This window comes from Etheostoma cragini, chromosome 17 (assembly GCF_013103735.1).
Source record: "Etheostoma cragini isolate CJK2018 chromosome 17, CSU_Ecrag_1.0, whole genome shotgun sequence".
NCBI classification, from domain to species: domain Eukaryota; kingdom Metazoa; phylum Chordata; class Actinopteri; order Perciformes; family Percidae; genus Etheostoma; species Etheostoma cragini.
The window spans coordinates 10,730,022-10,751,767 of record NC_048423.1 but is presented as its reverse complement, the minus strand read 5'-3'; the positions used below and the strand labels follow the sequence as shown (position 1 = coordinate 10,751,767).

Here is a 21,746-nt window from a genome sequence, read left to right as displayed (position 1 = left end):
TGGGACTGCAGCTTTTAGAAACAGACACACAAGGAGATGGGCTTCATTCTCAGCCCAAAGCTTCGCTCAGGCACAGCCCATTCTGGAGGAGAGGGGGACGCACTGCTCTGTACTTCGCCGTGTCCATGTTGTTGTCATCTCCGCCCCTATCCGATTAAACCACAGAGCCCGCCTGTGCTCCACGCCGTCAGAGGAGAGGGATTTTCCGGCCGCAGATTCTCGAGCGGACCCGTGGAGACTCAGCTCTACTCTTTTTGGTTTCCTCATGATGTCCTTTAAACACAAACAGTGACCCGGTTTAAGTCAATGTTACTGCGACCAGTGCGCTCTGTGCACGCGTGGGTCATGCTCTGCACCTGACAGCCCTTCTGCAAGAGTTTAGACTTGAACAGGAGGAAAACTTAGCATCGTCCCAAGAAGTTGTCCACTGCTGCGGACTCTTCGCTCACGGACTGTTGTACACCACATTATAGAGCCTTGTTTTTTTTACCACTTCAAAGCTGCATCACCGAGGCGAAACGGCGACCTCAGTCGATTACCTTTCCTTCCTTTGCTATCCCATGGATATTCACTGCAAAGCGGACCCCTTCTCGGCGATGCACCGTGAGTAGCTACACTGAATGAGTTTACATTTCTGGGTTCTGGGACTTTAATTCCTGCAAGAACGAAGATGTTTGCAATGACTGCGGTCTAATTTAGAATAGAAATTTTAGCAGTTAAATATTTTTAAAGGTCCTTGGATATATATTCTTCATTTTAAGTCCATTAAGGTTCGTTGTTTGCCAGTGTGTCCATACTGTACCTAAGGGGAACACAGCACTCACATATTAAACATGTAGCCTGTCTTTAGTCATTTTAATTAGTAACTAGTCATAACCTTTAAAAAAAACGTTGGAAAAGTTTTGCCAGAATAGTAGCCTAAATTAAAAGTAGATTAATAGCCTATGATCATGTTTGGTAATAATTAAAATGAGAATTAGAGGAGGAATCATGATAAGTTGCTGCTAAACCTTTTACAACAGGAACATGTCTTCTTATTTTTAAGAACACGTGGTCACTAAGGAGTTTTGTTTTTATTTAGTATTTGTCGTGTTAAGCTTTATTGACTCAGAGGTTAATCTAAATGAAAAAAATGTAGACTGGTTTGAGTGGCATTTTCTAATAAGAGACAGAGAGACGAAATAGAAACTCCCGAATTTAAATACAAAGCCTTTATTACCTGTGAAATGACAGTTCGAGAGAGAGAGAGAAACAAGGACACGCTGTGTGTAAATGAACAAACGTGTCACTTTATTTATCCCTCACTTTATTCAGGAATTAAACTGACATAGCTGTTCTAACTGTTCATTTTCTTCATGTTTTCTTCTCCATACGACATGGGTAAAGAAGATCCGGACTGCTTGTAAATTATTTATTCCTCCTCATTCTCACCATCCGCGTTTGTAATATGAGTTATCAAAGCTCATTTTAATTATTAACAATAATTGTGCGAGGAAAATTAAACAGGTGGAAACATAATATCAGCGACATGTGTTAGGCTGCAGTGGAGGAGGTGCTCTTGGAAATGATTGCCTATTGCCAATGTATAAGAAGAAAGGAGTTTACATTTTTTTACTTTTTTTTCTATAAAAAATTTGTGGTATATTTTATATATATATATATATATATATGATTTTTTAATTTAATGTGCTTTCTTTTACTTTGTTTTTATATTTTCTGTTTTTAAAAGCAACACAACCCCACTTTAATTTTACTCTTTGGCTGCTTCCATTTCTACCATTTTTATTATTATAACTATTAGGCCAATTATTAGTAATATTACTATTATGGCTATTTTTATTTAAAACACCCACAACTGTTTAATATTTCACAATTCATGCAGCAACAAAAACTGAAAATTAAAATGTGCATGCGTTCGCGCGCGTGTGTGTTGGTGTGTGTGTGTGTGTGTGTGTGTGTGTGTGTGTGTGTGTGTGTGTAGGCCTATATACTATGTGTATGTTAACGTGATTGAACCTTTTACGCTAAACTAAAACAGGAAAACAAAGGACAGAAATCTGAATGAATCCACACGGAGGGACGGCGTGTCTTCTGCAGGTGTGTAATGTTATGCTCCCCTGTGCTGCTGTTGTGTCCCACGCAGGGCACGGCGGTGTGAACCAGCTCGGCGGGGTGTTTGTGAACGGCAGACCCCTCCCGGACGTGGTGAGGCAGCGGATCGTGGAGCTGGCCCACCAGGGCGTCCGGCCCTGCGACATCTCCAGACAGCTACGGGTCAGTCACGGCTGTGTCAGCAAAATCCTCGGCAGGTAAAAGGGGGGATCCACCGGCAACAGAGCCCTGTGTGTGTCAAACATCAATCTTCTATAGCTCGTAGCTATATGCGCACCCAGCTCTATTTCAGCCTCAGTCATCGGTTATATAGGCAGGCCATTTTTTTTTTTTTTTAATTCTTTCTTTTTTTTTGCTTGAACACAGCAGTTCTGCGTCCGAGATTTTCTATCCATCACCTGCAGCCTTGCAAGAGAAAAGCATCATAATCATGAAATATATTTTCGGAGGAGAGTTAACAGCTAAGCATTAAGGCTAAACAAATATCTCGGAGCAATATGAGGCTGTGTTAATATTATAGGAAACTGTAGGTGATAAAAAAAAGTGTATAAAGTAGCACGAGGTCACTTGAAAACTGACTTTTCAGGTCTACAGACACATGGTGGAATATTACTAGTAGATTAAGAGAAACAACATATTCTAAGGCCAGTATAAACTCACCTTTAAGTTTCATAATCCTTTAAAAATACCATAAATACACACGTTATGTTCCTTATATTTTTCCATCAGTGTAAAAGCTACTTCAAACCCGATAAATTAGGTCAACATTATTCTACTTCAGAGCACAAATGCTGTGAGATAATATTTTGAAATATATTTTTTTCAGCTATCAGAAGGCATTTCAGAGGTATTTCATTTCACACACACTGAATGTTTGTCACCAACATTTACCAATAGGTCATGGTGGCATGTCGTGCATGCTAAGCTCATGGGAACTGGAAATGAGGTCTAAACTGTGCTTTTTACAGCTAAACTGTTCTTTGTTCTGTCCGTCTCACTGCTTATATTGTGTGATTTTAATTACACCGCTTTTCGTTGAAAATCCGCTCTGTTCACCTTCCAGCTGACACTCAATTAGGCCCATATAACAGCACACTGCCACACCAATTAATATATTAAAGCCGCCATCACATTTTAGGTTTTTTTTAATATTTCTTTTGCCCAAAATAACTGCTGAAGATCGGCGGAGATGTATTTCCACACCAACGATATTTAAGCCACCTTCCCATCAATCAGACTGGATTATTGAATTACTGTAAGGAGGGATCCATTCAGGAACATTCACTCTGTCCCCATGCAGGTACTACGAAACCGGCAGTATTAAACCCGGAGTCATAGGTGGGTCCAAACCAAAGGTTGCAACTCCGAAAGTGGTGGATAAAATTGCTGACTATAAGCGCCAGAATCCAACCATGTTTGCTTGGGAGATAAGGGACCGACTACTGGCTGAGGGCGTCTGCGACAACGACACTGTCCCCAGCGTTTCATCCATCAACAGGTAGGTGGAAATCATTTCATTGTATCATTAAAAGTAGTGCGTCAATTCTCTCTGAAGCAGTGCTTTTTTGTGTATTTTTAAATATGTGCACACACGTCAGAGAAAACGTACGAGTGAGCCAAATACAAAAAGAAAATCCGATGAGAAACAAGGGGAAACCCCATGCGTAAATTGGATAAATCGGCTCTGAAATAAGCAGATTGCTATTTCATCTTCACATACAAGGCTGAACTATAGTCGGTCCCAGCCGAGCCTATCCGTTGGTGGTCTCACAAGTGCAATTCAATCTCCTGTGCAGCCCTCCACAACACAGCCAGCACGGGAGCTGAGGATGGGGCCACGAAGAATCACATCTGTCTCGATAAAAACCGATCAATACCGCGTAACCAGATCCAGAGGCGGGGGGAAATACCCAACAAAGTCGTTCAATACGCGGACCACACTGCAACAGAGACGGCAGCAGCCTCTTTATTGCCAAGCAATTGCTCTGTTTTCCAACACCGAGGTGAATGTGGAGCGACAACAGATCACACATGTAGTCTCCTTTAGACAATTCTAAATAATCCTATAAATTACTCCGGTTTTAATCACACATTATTATTATTTTTATAATTATAGTTATTATTATTACCAATACTATTATTATTATACATTTTATTATTATTATTATTATTATTATTATTATTATTATTATTATTATTATTATTGTTTTATTTACAGTGGAAGGAAGCTGGAAAAGTATAGACCCTAGATATTCCCCGTCCTAAAGCATTTTTGATTTAGGAGTAAATGGACTTTAAAAGAGTTTCTGTTCCAGTGAAGCAGCTAAAGCAGCAGACACCCTACACCTTCACCTTACCACATGAAGCGGGACAGCAGTGGACAAAGTGTCTTTAGACTGAGCACTCCGGTGAAAAACCCCAGTGCATGTGCGCAAAGTGAAAAAAAAAAGCCCCATAGTGCCTGCGAGTGATGAACTTTGGTTAGGAGGCACTGTTCCAGAGAGCTGGTCATCAGCATTACATTTTAATGAGCTGAAGAGAGTCTCATAACACATCCAGCTAAATGCAGGAGATGGATGAATATTTACCAAAAAAGAGAGAGAGAGAAAAAAATCTAAAATCAGATATGGAAATGATGGTTTCAACAGGTCTTTTGGCTCCGTTCTCTGTTTTTCCCTGTTGTTCCTAAAATCAAAAGGAAATGTGTTTAAGAGTGTGTAGAGGCAATGTTTTTTGTGTTATTAGGAAACAGTTCTGACCACTTGCTTGGTTTGAGCTGTGTGGAACTGCACTGTTAGGAGAAATGTTGTCCTTTGAAACAAAGTTGGCCTGCACGTTAATAATTAACATCAGAGTGTGTGGCAATGTACAAACTATTTTTGTTTTGTTTTTAAAACATTCACAAAACTTTAAAAATTACAACATACCAGTCCGTTAGTTCCTCTCTTGAAATGTATTCCCCAAAATGTATATTAGTGTTTAAGAAAGGTTAGTTGATTTCTATTTTACAACATATTTAAAAGAAAATGCACACGAGTATTTTGAAATTTAACCTTAACTTGAGTAATAGTTTACTCTAATGTTCACATTACAGACTATTTTGAAAGTCTAAGGATGTCTTCGTTTCTAACATGTGCTCCCAAAGGGAGGATTCGGAAATATGTGGAGGAGGGAGAAAGTGAGGAAGAGAAGAATAAGAGGCAGGCAGGGGGAGAGAAGGACACAGTGGACCTCTGGTGGTCTCTGTGGTTAAGGGGATGACCTCTGCTCTAAAGAGGATGTCCTGGCTTTAAACACATTTTCCCTGCATGAATTATTAAAGATTACACAGAGACTGGGTTGCACTTTGTTTTGTTGCCGCAGAAAGGAGTTTCTCCCCGCTGCAACCTGCCCAGTGGACAGAGGCATAACCGTCAGGCCCTAAGCGGCTTTCAATCATATTGATCTACATTTTAATCTTTCTTTGGGGATTAAACACCCAAACACTGGTTGTTAATTCACCTATCCAAATTGCTTATTCAATATCAACAACATAGACTTGAAACAAAGTCCTTGAATTTATGAGGCTCCCCCGAGTCATGAGGTCAGATAACTGTTGTTGTGAGATGTTAGAAATTCAAATAAAATATTGATGTGTGTTTTCTGGAGGAGGCTAGCATTTGTTGCTCTGCCTGAAGGAGAGAGTATGGAGGAGACATGAGATAGCGAGAGGAATGAAAAGAGTATGATGTACATTTGTGCCCCCAAGGAAGTTCACCCCATAGCCACCTTGATTCAGAATTGATAGCTCATTGCTGGATGCTGCATGCACGTGAATGTTGTTGCTTCAACTGCACTCTGTAAAAGTCTGTTTTTGTCACACCTCTGGAGTATGATGGCTTCCATGTGGGATTTCTGTCTGTACACAACGCTGCCTGTTGTTCAATGATCTCACGTTCCTCTGTCAATCAAAAGGTTTAATGTAATGGGATCATGTCCCACAAGAGCTAAAGCTGAGCTTGTGTAATACCCACTGCACCTTTCCAAAAATCCTCTATTTTACAAATGTAACATTATTTCTAAGGCCTCATAGCTTTGTCATCTTCAAAGTTTTCAGATTATTGTGATGCTTTATTTTATTTTATGCTTATTTATTTTAATGTGCACCACAGATTAAAAAAAAAGGTTGATGTGGATGTGGTCTCTGGTGGGGCCAATAAGACACTATTGCTTTCCTGTCACATATAATTTATAGATCCCCATTTGCATTTGCTTTTCCTCTCCGCCATTCATCGTCAACTTTTCTATCCTGGAGTCCCAATCAATAGCACCGATCCTCATTGAGCCTGGAGAATTCCTGTTTGCTACAATGAGCAACAAAAAGACCAAAAACTACAAGAGACACCAGAGAGGTGACATGGAATACAGGGAGGAATTAAGAAATTAAATGGAGAAGAGTGAAGATGGAAAACAGGAAAGAAAGAGAAGAGGGGTTTAAAAGACAGGCACTGTAAAATACAGTAAAACAGAGATCACATTGGACAGAGGAATAGAAATGAGAAAAGTGGGTTGAGGTTCGGAGAGAGAGAAGTAAAAGATCAAGTTTGAGAGATGGAGAGAGTAAAGGGAGAGCGAGGAGAAAAAGGGAGTAGGGAGCAGGAGAGGGAGATTATTAGAGTTGGCCAGGTAGAGCCAGTGAAGCTGATCATTGAGGTGAATTGATGTGATTTCATGCTTTGTTTGCAAGATCATTCTGACCAAAGTGCAATGAAGACTTTCCCGCCACATCACATCTTACTGGTATGGGGACTTTATCATATTTCTAACCTCAGAATCCAGCTAGATTGAATCCACAATCTCAGGGGGCAGCCCCCATTCAGCCTCACACAGGAGCAGAGAAATTGCCCCTAAAGCCCTGAGATTGGCTATTTGTGACAGGGGCCTGAATATGAGGATACAAGCGCCCCAAACGATAGAGCACTTGTAAATGCACAGGCGTAAGTGAACGTGATGTGCCGTGTTTAAGTGTCCCGGGGCGGCCGGGCTGGTGTGAAATCTCCATGCTCTGGAAACAATATTGATTGATCCGTGTCTGTTGTTCACTTTACCAGGATTATCCGCACCAAAGTCCAGCAGCAATTCCACCCGTCCCCTGACGGATCTGTTACACCGCTCTCCACGCCTGGCCACACCATAGGTAAGCGTGAATAAGGCTACACACAGATTACATCACAGTCAAATAAGCAGAAACCAGCTGCTGAAACAGGAGGAAAACACCTAAACATGAACACTTACATGCATTTTTACATACACATGCACCTGAATAAACACTCTTACTTTACCAACACACTAACTCAGCTTTTTCCATCAGTGCCCAGCACCGCCTCGCCCCCTGTGACCAGCGCCTCCAACGATCCTGTAGGATCCTACTCCATCAACGGCATTCTGGGTATCCCTCGCTCCAATGGCGAGAAGAGGAAACGAGACGATGGTAAGGGAGACACAAGATCCCTTTGTTTTCCATCCTTTTGCAGTAATTCTCTCCATCACTCGTCTCCTACTTTTTTCTCTGTGTGTGAAGAAGATGGCATTTATGACAGCGCTGCAGCCAAGTGTGTTTCTGTGTGCTGTCTCCAGTGACTTGTTATGTTGTATATCAGGCAGGGCGAGTGTTGAGAGAGAGTTGCGATTTAATCAGCTTTTTGATGCCCTGCGTTTACCATACGCCTACAGAGCTGCATCTCAATTTTAAACCATGTTCTGACGTACTGTAGATATCCCACATAGCTGTCATACAACTCTAATCCCCCTTGGCAAGGCATCAGGGCTGCTGCTCCTCTGTAACTTAACAAAAGGCAGAAAGAGAAGCTCTGTTGTGAACCTTGATAATATCAGTTACATAGCAGTCATTTAATATGCTGCACTGTTTAGATGCATAGATGCATTTTTTACAGAATTGTATTTTATTCTGAACAGCATAAAAACAATCAATAATGAAATATATTGGTAAGACTGCATAAGCTACTACACTACCAGGGAAAGAAAATAGACCTAGATATGCTCAAAGATTAAATGGAAGCCTATAGGGTCCAAGACAAAATTTCACATTCCTAGGCAAGGCAATAGAGTGGACACACTGCCTGGGGGCTAATAGATTATCGGTTTTGCAAACAATTGGCTTTTTTTAATGCCTCTGAATTAACATGTCCCCGGTGGAGGCCTTAACAGGTGTAGGAACAGACCGGTGGAGGCAGGGAGGGGGCTGTGTGTGTGTGTGTGTGTGTGTGTGTGCATGTGTGTGACTATGTGGTACTGCTTTGATGTGGCTGATGGGATGAAATGAAAAATGATCTCAAAGAGCACTCATCAAAACAGGCCACTTCCTTCTTTTATGTTTCTGTCTCTTTAGTTCTCTGGAGTGGCAACCACTTGGATGGAAGAAAAATAGGACATTGTAAGTTGAAGTTAGACAACCTTCTCTTTTGCTTTGGTCAATCAGATCACACTACTTTTTTCTCAATTACTGTTTTTGCTCTTCCAGGGTTATGTGTTTCTGGGGACGGGGTGCGGGGGGACGGGGGGGGGGGAGAGAAATTAAAATGAACTAAGCTAAAGTGACTGTGGAAAATCATGTTTTCCATTTAATGGTTTGCAGTTAAATATACAGTAATGTACAGGTTAACTTATTTAGAACCTTACAATATACATTTTTAATAATTCTGAACCTGGCATTTCCAGAGATCCACTGCAGCCTTTGTGATTAGTTATTTATGTTAGTTTTCAATAGCTGACATTTTCTTTAATTATTTCCGCATTGTTGTTATTTTACAAAAAAAGGTACTAGTTGTCCATCTAGCAAAAAGTCACCTGTTGAAATGTTAACATAACTCAGTAAATACATACATGTGTAAATAGATAACTACTTGAATAAACACATTTAAAGAAGGGGAGATCTATTAGATTTTAAGCTAGATTGTGTTAACCTGAACATGAAAAAAAGCATTACACAGTCCTTGTACCACTGGTGTTTTGATGCTGGCGACGTGTGATCCCGGTGTGGCTGAAGTCAGTATTTGCCCTTTGAGGAAGAAAAAGGTCCCCATTACTGGAGGGCTGTAGAGATAATGTAGTGTGACATGCGTTATGTACACTGGGTCCCCGTAAGACGAGCTTCAGGGACATAGGTGCCATAAGAGCCATTAATCTGTCCTTGTCATGTGTTATTGCAAATTAAAAGTAGCATGTTACACTGGACGGCTTCGAGTGAAGATGGGAGGAGGTGAAAGAGAGATAGAGGAGCAGAGGAGTGAGAGAAAAAAACGTGCTTTTACAAACTGAGGAGGGAAGAAGAAGGTCCTGGCAGCCTCATTGAGAGTTGAGCAAGAATTAGTATTAGGATTTGCGCATGCATATTACACACCTATGCATGTAAATGTGTGTTACGTGTGTCTGTTTGTAACTCCGTGGCTTCAGATGCTGCTCACACAGTGAGCATGGTGACATTTAAGAGAATTTGCAATTCTGCAGAGAAAAGCTATTAATTCACAAATTAACATCACCCCTCCTCTCCCTCCCTCTGTTTTGGATGTGCAAGCTATCGAAAAGACAAAAGAAATAGCCTTAAGGGGGGAAAAGAGAGAGTCTCAGCCCTATCTGTGGAGAGATTGGTTTGCATGTCTGCAAGCAGCGATACCAATTATGCCAGTTCTGGGAGAATGCGTGTCAGTGCGCCCCCTCCTTGCCCCCCCCTTCCTCCCACCACCATCACCACCACCCCAGCCTGACTCTATCCATAGCCAGATTTATTTGTGTATCTCATTACAGGAAATGGAATGTTGTTCCTGCCAAATGCATTAATAGTGAAGTGGGGAAATTAGCCTGTTGTACAGCATGCTCTCACTTAGTCATTTAAATCTATGGTAGAAGTAAAAGCCAAGAAAAGACAGAGAGGATTGGTTGACAACTGCTGTCAAATTTGTATTACAATGCTAAAGTTTGGGCTTTCCAGTCATTTGTCAAAGATGATTTTGAACACAATTTTATTTTTTGAGACATACATGCACCAATTTTTTAAGGAGATTTAGTTTTTTGTTAGAGCTGCAGCTTTATGTAAATTTAGGGTTTTACTAGTCTAGCACACAATGACAGGTTAGTCCTGACCTTGCTGCTTTATGCAGGCAGGTTGATGTGACCTAACTGTATGTTTCTCACAGTGCTGGTTATCCACGTCCTGGATGGAACCAAGCGAAGCTCTGGGGAGGACAGGCAGGGAGCTACAGTGATAAATTAGATGAAGAAAGCAAAGGTCATAACTTGTGATTGTAGCGTGGGTGTGGGATGAGTGTAGAAGGAGCTGATGAAAGTGTGAGCGTGGAGAAAAAAATATGGCCCTGCAGGTTGTTCATTCTTGACATAAAAAAAACGATTGACCAGCAGCCGGAATCATATCCACCTTGTTCAATAGCTTGCGGAAAAAACTGAATACAGTCACTGTTTTGATTTGTTCAAATAATATTTGTACCCTTTGGACATTGTCCGGTGGGTATCTTTTAACACGTACAATCCATTTGTGGAGTTTAAATCAGTTTGTTTATGGATTTGAACCCCAGCTCACACTGGTTGGCTAGTCAAGCCAGTCCATGACAATGAGTCAATAGAGGATGCAATGCATCCAGAGCGAGACAAATAAATGGAATCATGAGCACCATGATGGCCCTGATGGGATGTGTGTGAGAGAGAAAAGCCCAGGTTTGAGAGGGGCCACGGAGCGTAACATAGAGACAAGAAGCTGTTAGGGCCCCGACAGTAGAGGAGGAAACAAAAGGGTCTACATTGCATTTCTCCCCCTCATTCTTCTCTCTCTCTGTCATTCTTTCTCTTCAACATTTCATCTCTCCTCTTATCGTCCCCCTCTTCTTTCCCGAGTCTTGCAGGTTTGCAACCTGCAACTTGGCTGCATGAGCGTGAAACCCAATGTACAGTTGTAAACAATATACAACGAGATCAGTCACAACAAAATATAAGGAGAGGGAATTCACTCAATGAAGAGGAATCATGTCAGAGAAAAGTCAATTACGTGCAGCGATGCCGAGAATTAATGGAGCGATACATTACTCAGCTTGAGGAGGGAGAAAAGGCAAGAGAAAAGAGGGAATACGTTAATTGCATTTCCACAAATACTCGCCACACAGGGTGGCAACGCTAAACGGCAGACTGGACCAGAGGAGGGTAGAGATGAAAGCAGATGAGGACAAAGAAAAACAAGAGATGGGAGTGAAGTCAGGCTAAAAAATAAATAAATCTTTTCTATCAAGTAATTTTTGTCAAGGGTAATACACCATAATTTAAACTTATTTCCAATGCGAACCAAATGGTTTCACATTCCTAGTTTGTGGTGCAGCAATCTGCTTTACACTTTTCTTTGCTTACAGTTAAAAACCAACTTTCTCTCCCACATGATCTACAGCCACCCTCTTGATTATGTTATAAACTCATAAACTGTAAAATAGATTTACTTATTTATTATAAATGTTCTGCTTTGCTCCAGATCTAAGACTTTAAATGAAAGTAAATAAAATAACTAGAGTGCTTCAAAAATACTATCGATGCAGCCACAGTGATGGCAGTGAGGGTAAATATGAAATAAGCATCACTATGCCTGCTGACAGTCAGTACACTGGTTGGTGGTGCTAAATCGAATTAATAAAGCTCTTAAACATGCCACAACATAACAGGATCTTAACAGCCATGGCAGTGTTGCTGCCTCTCTCCCTCTTTCTCCCCCACCCCACCTCTCTCCTTTCCGCTTCAGAGGTTTCATAAATATAGCTAGCTTACAGGGAAGGAGTGTTCACCCTCTGGGTATAGCAGTTTGTTTGTGCTCTTTTTTTTATCAAGCATAACTGCATTTTTTAAAACATCAACAAATTATACCACAATTTGTGATAGCATCATCTAACCTATCAGCAGAGGACTCACAGCCTCTGATCTAGGAAACCCAGTGTCATTGATTTACGGAGAGAGCCAGGCAGTGTGCAGGAATTCATTTGCCTTTCAAACAAGCACCTACCTCTACTCTCCGCTGAGTTATCTTATCAGAGAGACAAGCGAGATGAAAGAAGGACATAAAGTGCCACCATGCCACCGCAGGACGTTAACATCCCCCTTAGAGACAAAGCAAAACACAACGGCTTTTGATACCATTGTGGTCTGTCTCACAGTAGCTACTGCCATTGGTTAACGCTTTCTGTGTGTCTGTGTGTGTATGTGCACAAATGGCTGAAATGAGTGTGAACATTAGTTAGAAAACAATTTGGTTTCACAGAATTTTTAAACCAGTAGAGTTGCAATTTTTGGGACATTAAGTTGGTACAAAGTCCACTTAAAATGTTTGAATAAATCATTGTGAAAGATGAAACTTTTAGACATAAGGTCAAACACCGTTCGTCTGTTCAACGTGATAAAATTTACCAGAAAGCACATTGCTTTGGGGCAGACGTGTGAACGTCACTGTTGGAGAGTCTTGTTTTTATCTCGGTTTGTCTCTTAACACTTTGGTGTTAAAATGAAGAGATGCAGTCAGCTGGTGATGAGGGAGTGATAAGAGAATACCTGCTGAGACACCCAAAGGGGTTGAAGAAACACTGAGAAAATGAAGCCAGTCAATGAGACACACACACACACACGCACACACACACACACACACACACACACACACACACACACACACACACACACACACGCAGTCTGACAGTCGGGCTTCACACTCCACTTGACACGCTGACTGTCAAAGGATGAATCTGATTTACCGCAGCTATCCTGTGATATATGTCAAACATGAACCTCTAACGGCAATTTATAAAAATAAATTATTTTGTATTATTTCTTTTTAAAGGCCAAATCAGTAATTCTTTGACCGCATACATTTGAAATATATATACATACATAACTGCAAATTGTGAAACCATGATTACATTTAGGCCTGTTTTACTCCCATTTCTAAACAATGACTGGTGTAAACAAACTTCACAGTTTTGCTAATATAGATTTAGTTTATTGTAAGTCCTTGTGTTAAAATGTTTGTCAATCAATTAGTGGGTTCCAAAATTGAGTTTTTAATTTTGTTAGCGATGCTTTCAGTTACGCTAAGATCACACAAAGGTCACCAAAAAGTGTGCTAAAATGGGAATCTATGTTGTTTTGCAGCCAGTTCACAAGGCCTGATTAAGTGTGTGAGCGTTGCTGAGTATAAGCATGCTCCTCCACAGTGAATGACAAACACTATTGATCAAGCATGCCTCTTTTCTCACACCAGCTGATACAAGGTAATGAATTACTCCATTTTCTTCTGTACCACAAACAACAGTTGAGTTTCTTACAGCATACTAATGATGCAACCCCAACCTTTCACCCAAGCGAGCTGTTTGAAAATGCCGCATGTGCTAAAATATTTCGTTAACTGATGGTAGGAAAAACTGATTCCTTCATTAATGTTACACAAAGCTAAAGCCAGTATATTTTAGCAGAGTAACACACATCCACACACTCTCCCATCCACACGTACACACACTCATACCCAATCGCAGTCCTCTATTCCATTCTCTCCATGGATCTATTTCTTGGTGCGAGTTGGGTTCATCCTCTGGCCTCAGCCATTGAAAAAAGGTCAAGCAGGCGAGCAGAATGGCAATAACGCCCCTGAAATGGTACCATCAGTGGAACATGATTGATCAATTGAATTCCATAGCACAGAAAAATGTGGGATTAAGTAGAGTATTATACGCACAATGAGTTGAGGCATGATGTTCATTCCAAGTTCATTTCGCCTCCCTCCTCTGCTGGCGGATCAGGCAATCAATAGCGGCCTTGCATATCATATATCACCGCTGGCTCACCCAGGAGAGAACATAATCTGCTGCAAATTTAGAATGACAGATTTGTATGCGAGCTAAAGCCCTCATCCGCTGTTGGTGGCGGGGTTTAAGGAGGAAGGGAGGGTGGCAGGAGGGAGGCAGGCAGTGGAGTGGAGGTTCCAGGGATGCTGGCTGGAGGTTTTAGCTGCAGATTTTTTTCAGGACTTGATGAGTGAGCAGAGGGAGAGCTGCATCGGTAGCGGCGGGCTCCCTGGCCAAGTTGATAGGGTCAGAGATCAGGGGAACGACGGAAGCATAGGCTCATTTGTTTATATAGAGTGCGACCGAGTAAGGAAATGCATACGCTTGCCCTCGATGCCCCGTCCTCATTCGGCCCTGAGCACCGTCCCCACTCCATTCTATTTTCCCAAAGACAGGCAATATGTGGGGGTTGGAGTGAGAGAAAGAGAGACAGAGAGAGGGAAGGGTAATATGTTCAGGAGGAAAATAGTACAGTTAAATAATGGCCCTCCATTTCCTGCTGGCAGAATGAAAGGCTCTGTATGTAATCGTCAGCCCTACTTTCTCCTCCTGAAATACACGCTCTCCTTTACAAGTATATATTTGCACTGAAGGTAATCCATCAATTACCATAGACCTATCATGATGACTGTGCTGATGGTGGCCACGAGGGGAGGTGGGGGGAGGCAGAGAGCTGCCTGACTGAGTGTATGTGTGTTGAGAGGTAAATAGGGAGACAGTGAAGAACAGAGAAGGAGATAAAACGCAGACATGCTGGTGGGTCTCCCTGAATTTACTGCTTCTCTTCATGCTATCACTCTCACACCCGGTGACATCAAACAAACAAAAAATCTCCTTATGCTTATGTCACATTGCTAACCTGCTAGAATAGGTAAATCAGGTAAAAAAGACTGGAGCTATTCCCTGATGCAGCATGTTGTCCCCCCCTCCCCTTCCCTTCTTCCTCTCCCTTTCTTTAGATGGCTCAGATGGCTCAGGCCCGGGCAGCGACTCTCAGGGCAGTGTGGAGAGTTTAAGGAAGCACCTGCGAGCAGACGCCTTCACCCAGCAGCAGCTGGAGGCCCTGGACCGTGTGTTTGAACGTCCTTCTTACCCTGATGTCTTCCCCACTTCAGAACACATCAAACCTGAACAGGTTGGCCATACAGATTTCTTTCTACACATTGAAATTCACAGCTCTCTGTGACATCCTGTTTTTTTCTTCTCTTTAAGTTGTAGTAAGATAATTTACATTGATTTTTTTTGCATTTAAGAGAGAATAAACTGGTACACATACTGACAAAAGTGACAAAAAGCTCTAAACAACTTCTTGCTCAAAGCAACCTACAAGCCTTCAGTCTATTACAGAAAATAACCTTTATTTACATCCATTAGACTGTTAAACAACGAGAGACTATTAATTGTTCCATTGGAACTCTATGTGGGTGCCCATGCAGCCTTAGCAGTGCCCTAATTGAGTTCATTTTCATCTTTGCACGATCGCGAAGAATTACAGCGGCGATAAATCAGAGGGACAGCCCCTCAGCCTGCTATATAGCCCCTAATGCAGCTAATTACCAAAGTGATTTCTACGGCAAGATCAATACCAAAACGAATTGGAAATGACTTGCAATCACAAAGAGTGGAGGAGAAGGTATTAAAAAGGCGAGAGAAAGGTGGAGGAGGGGGGAGAAAAACGGCATCAGAATGGTCCAGAAAAATCAGTTTTAATTTAATGTAATATTAATCAGGCTGCTTTCCACTCTTTCTGTGCACCTCCTTTTTCTCCCTGTTTCCAACACCCCCTCCTTTTCTTAAACTGGTGAAAAGGTGGGATATTAGGCTATTAGGGGCTTGTCTGGTGTCTGCGTCAGGGCATTAAAAAGCCATTTTGAAGAGGCCAGGCTGAATAGGCCTCATCCCTCCCACACTTCTGGCAGCCATGTGGTCAGGTCATTCAGGCCTCACTGTGCTTGCCACTCGCCCTCCGCCCAGCCCTGCCCTGCCCACAGCCCATCTGCATGACAAAATGGCCCTTGTGCCGCTGAGGCCCAGCAGAATAGAGAGGAACATCCAGCCTAGTGCCAGGGAACAGTTGTAAGCAGACAATTAGAGTTTATCTGGGATAGAGACAGACAAGACTGGGGTCACCAGCTTGGCCCTGTGGGACCCCTGTCCCATTGAGACAAACAGATGTACACACGCACCCCGACACAAACACTTGCAGAAACAAAGATGTGCACACACACTTATCCTTTTCAAGAAGAAGCGATGACGGTCAGGAGTGTCATCTCATTATCAAATAGGATTCATATCACAGTTGCTAGCAGAATCTTAACTTAATTAATTAATGTGAATAAAGACTTGTTCTTGGTTTATCCTTAAATGAAGTTTCTGGTGCAGTGCAGCAGAGTGGAGCAAAAATTGTAAAACTGAAAGATGGCTGCAGGTGTACAGTATTTGTTTATCACATTTGAAAAGATATTCAATGAAAACCTCTAAAATAAAGTTAAAGATACAAATAAAAGTATAAAAAGGCGTAAAAAACAATACACACTATTTTATAACCCAGTTTTATGTGTTCATCCTAGAGGCGAAACAACATTTTGAGGTTGTACTCCCTTTTAAAAAACAACACCACATGTCTCTCCTGTAACAAAGCCCTGAATGTCTCCTCCCTTGACTGGTCACAGGGATGACTGCAGTGGAGCACAAAGAGCCAGCTGACACCCCGTCCTTTCACTCCTCTCCCAATCCCTCTCTCATCCCTCTCTCCCTTTCTTCCTTCCCCTCAGACAAGCCCTAATGCATGCATACATCATAGGTCTTGTTAAAGCATGGGGTTGGGACACGTTGGCAAAGCCGGGGGGGGGGGGGGGGGGGGGGGGGGGGGGGGGGGGGGGGGGGGGGGGGGCACAGAACATACAGGAAATATTCAGAAGAAGAAGAAAACACAGTAAGCGGATCACAGACAGCTTCCTCAGTACACTAGGGGTTACCTTCAGACATATTTCATATTTAACTGGAAAAGCTGCTCTGAATGTCGCACACAAAGTGGGCTTGCATGCAGTGCATGAGCGATATTACCCAGATCATGGCACAATCTGGTGAAATGTGAAATTATTTCATGTAAAATTGTGTGAATTGCTCTCTTGGATTGCCACCTTCACTCACACATGCATTCCGCCACTGACATATTTTTGCATGTGTTATTCGTCTACAGGCGAATGAGTACTCACTCCCATCCCTGAACGCCGGCCTGGATGATGTGAAGCCGAGCCTTTCCACCAGCACCAGCTCCGACCTCGCCTCCAGTGTCTCCCAGAGCTACTCTGTCGTGACAGGTACAATCTGACTCACGCTACGTTGATCCCTAAAAGAATACACACAGCCGCAGCAGGTCGAAAACATCTGCAGCAAGGTGGCCAACTCACTACTGAGAACACAGATATAGTGTTTCTATCTCTGCCGCAACATCTTTCCATATTGTTTTATGGCCTCTTCCTATCTGTACTCTAAAAGTTTTTTAGTTTAGTAACACCAAGCATATTGTATCCAATTTTCCAAATTCCCATATCGGTGAATCTGTTTTCCAAACTGTACCTTATTGTCATCCTCCTGATATAAAGCGAATCAGTCCAAACAATCAATCCCATAATCACCAGAAGTCACATATATGCACTACACATATGTGCACACTATAGCAGCTCTTAAAGATTGGAGCAGCTGACAAAGACAACTATACTACACCTGAACTTACTGAAAATGTCCTGTGCTGTCATTTTACACCCAGATTACACTTTATGACACTCATGATACTAACTGATAATACTGGTAATCATGAGTCAGTTGTTTGTGCCTTCACTTCTAAGCTGTTTTTCTAGTGGATTAAATTATTAAAATGTAGAACTCCACGGATTTAAATTACCTTTTTAAAATGTTCTTTGGTCAACTTTGACTGAGCGTTGTAAAGAATCATCTGGATATCGTGTCATCATCGAGTAATCAAGATTTTTACTGTCGCTTCCTGATGGAGGGCACATTTTCCAGCGATATTAAATTCTTATCACCAAATGAAAAAGCTCACTTCAGCCATTTTTTGAGGCACTGTGTATTTATTTCAGAGGGACAGAGCGAGGTGATATATCATCTGAGCCCATTAAATCCTATAGCCCTTTCACACGCTGTGCCTAACTGGCTATTGTGTTAGCCCAGATTGGCCCGCTAACAGATTGACTGGGAGCATTTCTCATAAGAGACAGCTGCTGTTCTCGCCACGACACAACGTTGTCATCAAAGCTATGATAGCCTGTTGATTGACAGCGGCTGGAATAGCACCGTCGCTGCCTGGCTGCCTCATGCTGTGGAGAGAGAGACCTAGTTACAGATGAGACATTGAAAGAAACACTGATATTACAGGTTTTTTCCAACTGCTGCTGTTTTCAATAGTAACTGGCAGGTGCAGTGTATTGAATATCTCGATATATTTACTATCTGTATCATGTTACCCACACTCACCCACCCTGTATTGCACTATGGCTTCTTTTGCTCTGCTGTCGAGGTTGATGGCCGCCTGGTTAATTGAAATGTTGTTTCAATGTGGCTGCTGAGGCTCTTTCCCAGGAGAGGTTAGGTTTACTGATGGCCACACTGACTCCAGAGTAATATGCCAGTCTTTTAATAAAACACCCATAATTATGCTGTGGGCATCAAAGTCAATGAGTCCAGTGTGTGTGTGTGTGTGTGTGTGTGTGTGTGTGTGTGTGTGTGTGTGTGTGTGTGTGTGTGTGTGTGTGTGTGTAAGAGAGAGAGAGAGTAAGTAAAGAGGAGGCCAGCATGATTGAAAACTGCAGTGGCCCTTCTCAAATGATCCCTACAGTCCAGCACGGACTCAGACACAGAGCTATTGGAAAAGAAAGACCCCTTTTTTATTACTGAACATGTGGGAGGTAGATTTTCCCCAGAAAGTTGGGCCTCAAGAGAAGAAAGGTGTGTTTTTGTCTTTTATGCTGGGCTCCTCCTATGAAAGCGGTCTCGCTCTGGGGAACACACTCATAGCAGGTGGCCTTTAAGCCACCTGGGGGCCAGGGGGCCTCCTAAAGATGTGAGGGCCACAGATTGCACAATGAGCAAAACTAAGAAAACTTTTCTTTTAGTGGACTATGACAACAACATATTTCAGCACAATCATTGTGTGTCTGATTATTTTGAGCAATTAAAGTCAGAAGTAATATCCAGAAAGCTTTTATTATTTAATTTTAATGACTATGCAAAGTAATGCATGAAGCATTTGATTGGGTGTAGGTTGTTACTGCATAATATTATTTTTTCTGCCATTAGCAAACCCTGTAAATCGGAATGTATGCCAAGGCTGAAAAATGCTAAATTACCTTCCACACTTAGGCTGGGATCCAATTATCAATAAATTATGCTCTCATACTGGATGGAGCTACAAGATTATATTCATTCTTTAAATGCTTTCTGCTCCCAATTAAAATTCACACAGTTATTGATCTTGTTGATTTTTATGTCCTGAAATTTGCATAATCTATTAAAGATGAATGATTAATGAAGTGCTCAGTTTCGTGTTCCAAGGGCGCGAGCAAAAGCAATGTCGCCCATCTTTTGTGTCCTCTGTTTACCCTGATGTGTGAAAAAGACGACTACCTAGGAAGGAGGTTGGCGCCAAATCAAAGAGATTTAGGGCACTGAAACGCACCACTGGAATTTAGTAAGGGACACCAATTATTTACAAATTATCTCTTCTGCACATTGACTATTTTTATTGACGTATTTTCTCTTAAGAAAACCATAATAAATGAAGCTGCTTGCTTATTTGGAAATTAGATTAAATGTCATACATTTACTTTTTACCATGTTTACAGTAGTATTGTGCATATCTGACTGGTTATGTCCAGTGAAAGAACACAGTGAAATTTTCACTGCATCCATGCATGGAACAAAATGTCATGATTGATCCCTGGTCTCTGGCTTTGGTCCAGAAAGTTTGTGTCTGCACATTTTTCTATTGATACCTGAACAGAGTAAACAACATGAAGGATCCTGCAGTTTTGGTGCCTCTTAACTTTAGTTATCCTAATCCTGAGACTTTATACGGGGGATGAATGCTTGTATAATGTTGTAGCTACTTAGTAGTTAAATAGAGTTATGCCAAATGGGAGTACAGCAGTCTTTGTGAAGGCTGGGCTCCATAATCACTCTCACTAGCGCATGTGGGGTGGATGGGGTGTAAATGTGCACCCCTCTGACCTTCTTTGAGCAGACGCAAGGGTCCTGTGTGTTTCCATCTCTCTTTATAGCTATCTACCTTCTCTCCTATGTATCTCTCTTTCTCCTGTGAACAAATAGGTGAAAAAACACAGTTTTATTTCAGATTAATTTCAGCTGAAATGTACACCATACTGAGACGTTTTTAAGACTTGGCTGTATAAGCCTGTCTCTGCTGGGTGGCATACAAAAAGCAGCCACCTAACCTGTGGTGCCTGGTGTGTGGCCTAGTGACAAGCGGCGTGTCTCAGATCAGAAGCGGCGAGCTCGGAAATTAATGTTTATATCACCCCCCACAATAGCACACTAACCTTTGAGCACACATTGGATAATGAATGACTTTAAACCATCTGGATGGGGAATTCAAGCTATTTGGCCCTGCAAATATTCTTTACACACAATTGAAGGAAGCCTTTTACAATCGTTCTTTTGTTCCTTTCTGGTCTGAGTTATATTATATATATGCAGTTATATTATATATATGCAGTAGAATGAAGGCTGTACTTGAAGCGAACATGTATGTGTCCCTGTCAAGGTAAATTTAACATTACATTCTCCTTGGACTACCTACACAAGATAGAAGTTTTCCTGTGATCTTGAACATTCTGTAGGAATAAAAAAGTTCTCTGTAGATTGACTCTCAGCTTTTAAAAACAGTTCTGCCAGCAAATGGTTTGCTCACAAAAGTTCCTCGGTGTACGTGTAAAAATGAAATGCTCAATTGAGAGAAGGCTGTTGTGGTTATATCTGGACACATCACTCTGAGGGACGTTGTAGGTTCTTAACAGTCCATTTCTATGGTTGATGGGATCTCTAGATATGGTATCAGAGGTGGAGCAGAGACAGATGTTGGAGAACTCTATAGCATCTGCACTCTTTCAGAGATGTGTTTGCTGGGGAGAAGAGTCCCTAAGGACCCTAAGTTTATCTTCAATCTCCATCATCAGGGCTTGTGATTTGACAGGCTCCCTTTAGCCAGACTCTGCCTCATCTCCAGGACAATAAGCAACACCATGTCTGATTAGTTTCAAAGTTCAGTGGTCTTGAACGCAGCATTTGTATCGGTTGTTGTTGCGTCGTAACCACTGTCTATTTGACAACGGTTGCTCAGGCGCTGAGAAACCCAAAGCCTACAGTAGTATGTAGGAAGTCTTGGATACAGTGTAAACAGACTTGGCCTGGGCTTCATGTTTGGCACCCTCCGTCTTTTACTAAAGGTGGGCAATGCAGCTTCACACAATCCACTTCTCTTAATTGTGACACAGTGATTCATTTACTTTTTATTAAAGCCAACTCTTGTTTAGTATGTCTTTGTGCAACATCTTTTTTGTCATGGGTTGGGCTCACTTTAATCTTGAACGTGGGTGAAAACTGTTATGCAGCTGATTTGCCGTTTGTAACTTGACTTTTGAAAGCTATTTTTTTTTTTTTTGTTTAACAGTTTTTATTGATTTTCCATAAACAATGTAGCATTTTCTACAGCACATAATGGAC

At 41.8% G+C, this 21,746-nt stretch overlaps 1 protein-coding gene across 8 annotated transcripts in view; it reads left to right on the top strand.

The window, feature by feature from the left end:
• The first annotated feature begins 6 nt into the window (after positions 1–6).
• pax2a (paired box 2a) overlaps positions 7–21,746 on the top strand; it is a 29,204-nt gene continuing 7,464 nt past the window's right edge. For 4 of the 8 annotated variants that reach the window (XM_034898659.1, XM_034898662.1, XM_034898656.1 and 1 more), the window contains exons 1-8: positions 7–603; positions 2,132–2,309; positions 3,413–3,610; positions 7,203–7,288; positions 7,463–7,582; positions 8,501–8,545; positions 14,945–15,120; positions 17,188–17,308. In XM_034898659.1, coding sequence (XP_034754550.1) covers positions 561–603; positions 2,132–2,309; positions 3,413–3,610; positions 7,203–7,288; positions 7,463–7,582; positions 8,501–8,545; positions 14,945–15,120; positions 17,188–17,308 — 967 coding nt within the window. In that variant the 5' untranslated portion in view covers positions 7–560. Of the gene's footprint in view, positions 604–2,131; positions 2,310–2,946; positions 2,960–3,412; positions 3,611–7,202; positions 7,289–7,462; positions 7,583–8,500; positions 8,546–14,944; positions 15,121–17,187; positions 17,309–21,746 lie in introns of those variants that run through there. The other 4 variants (XM_034898660.1, XM_034898663.1, XM_034898657.1 and 1 more) reach the window with 2 other exon arrangements.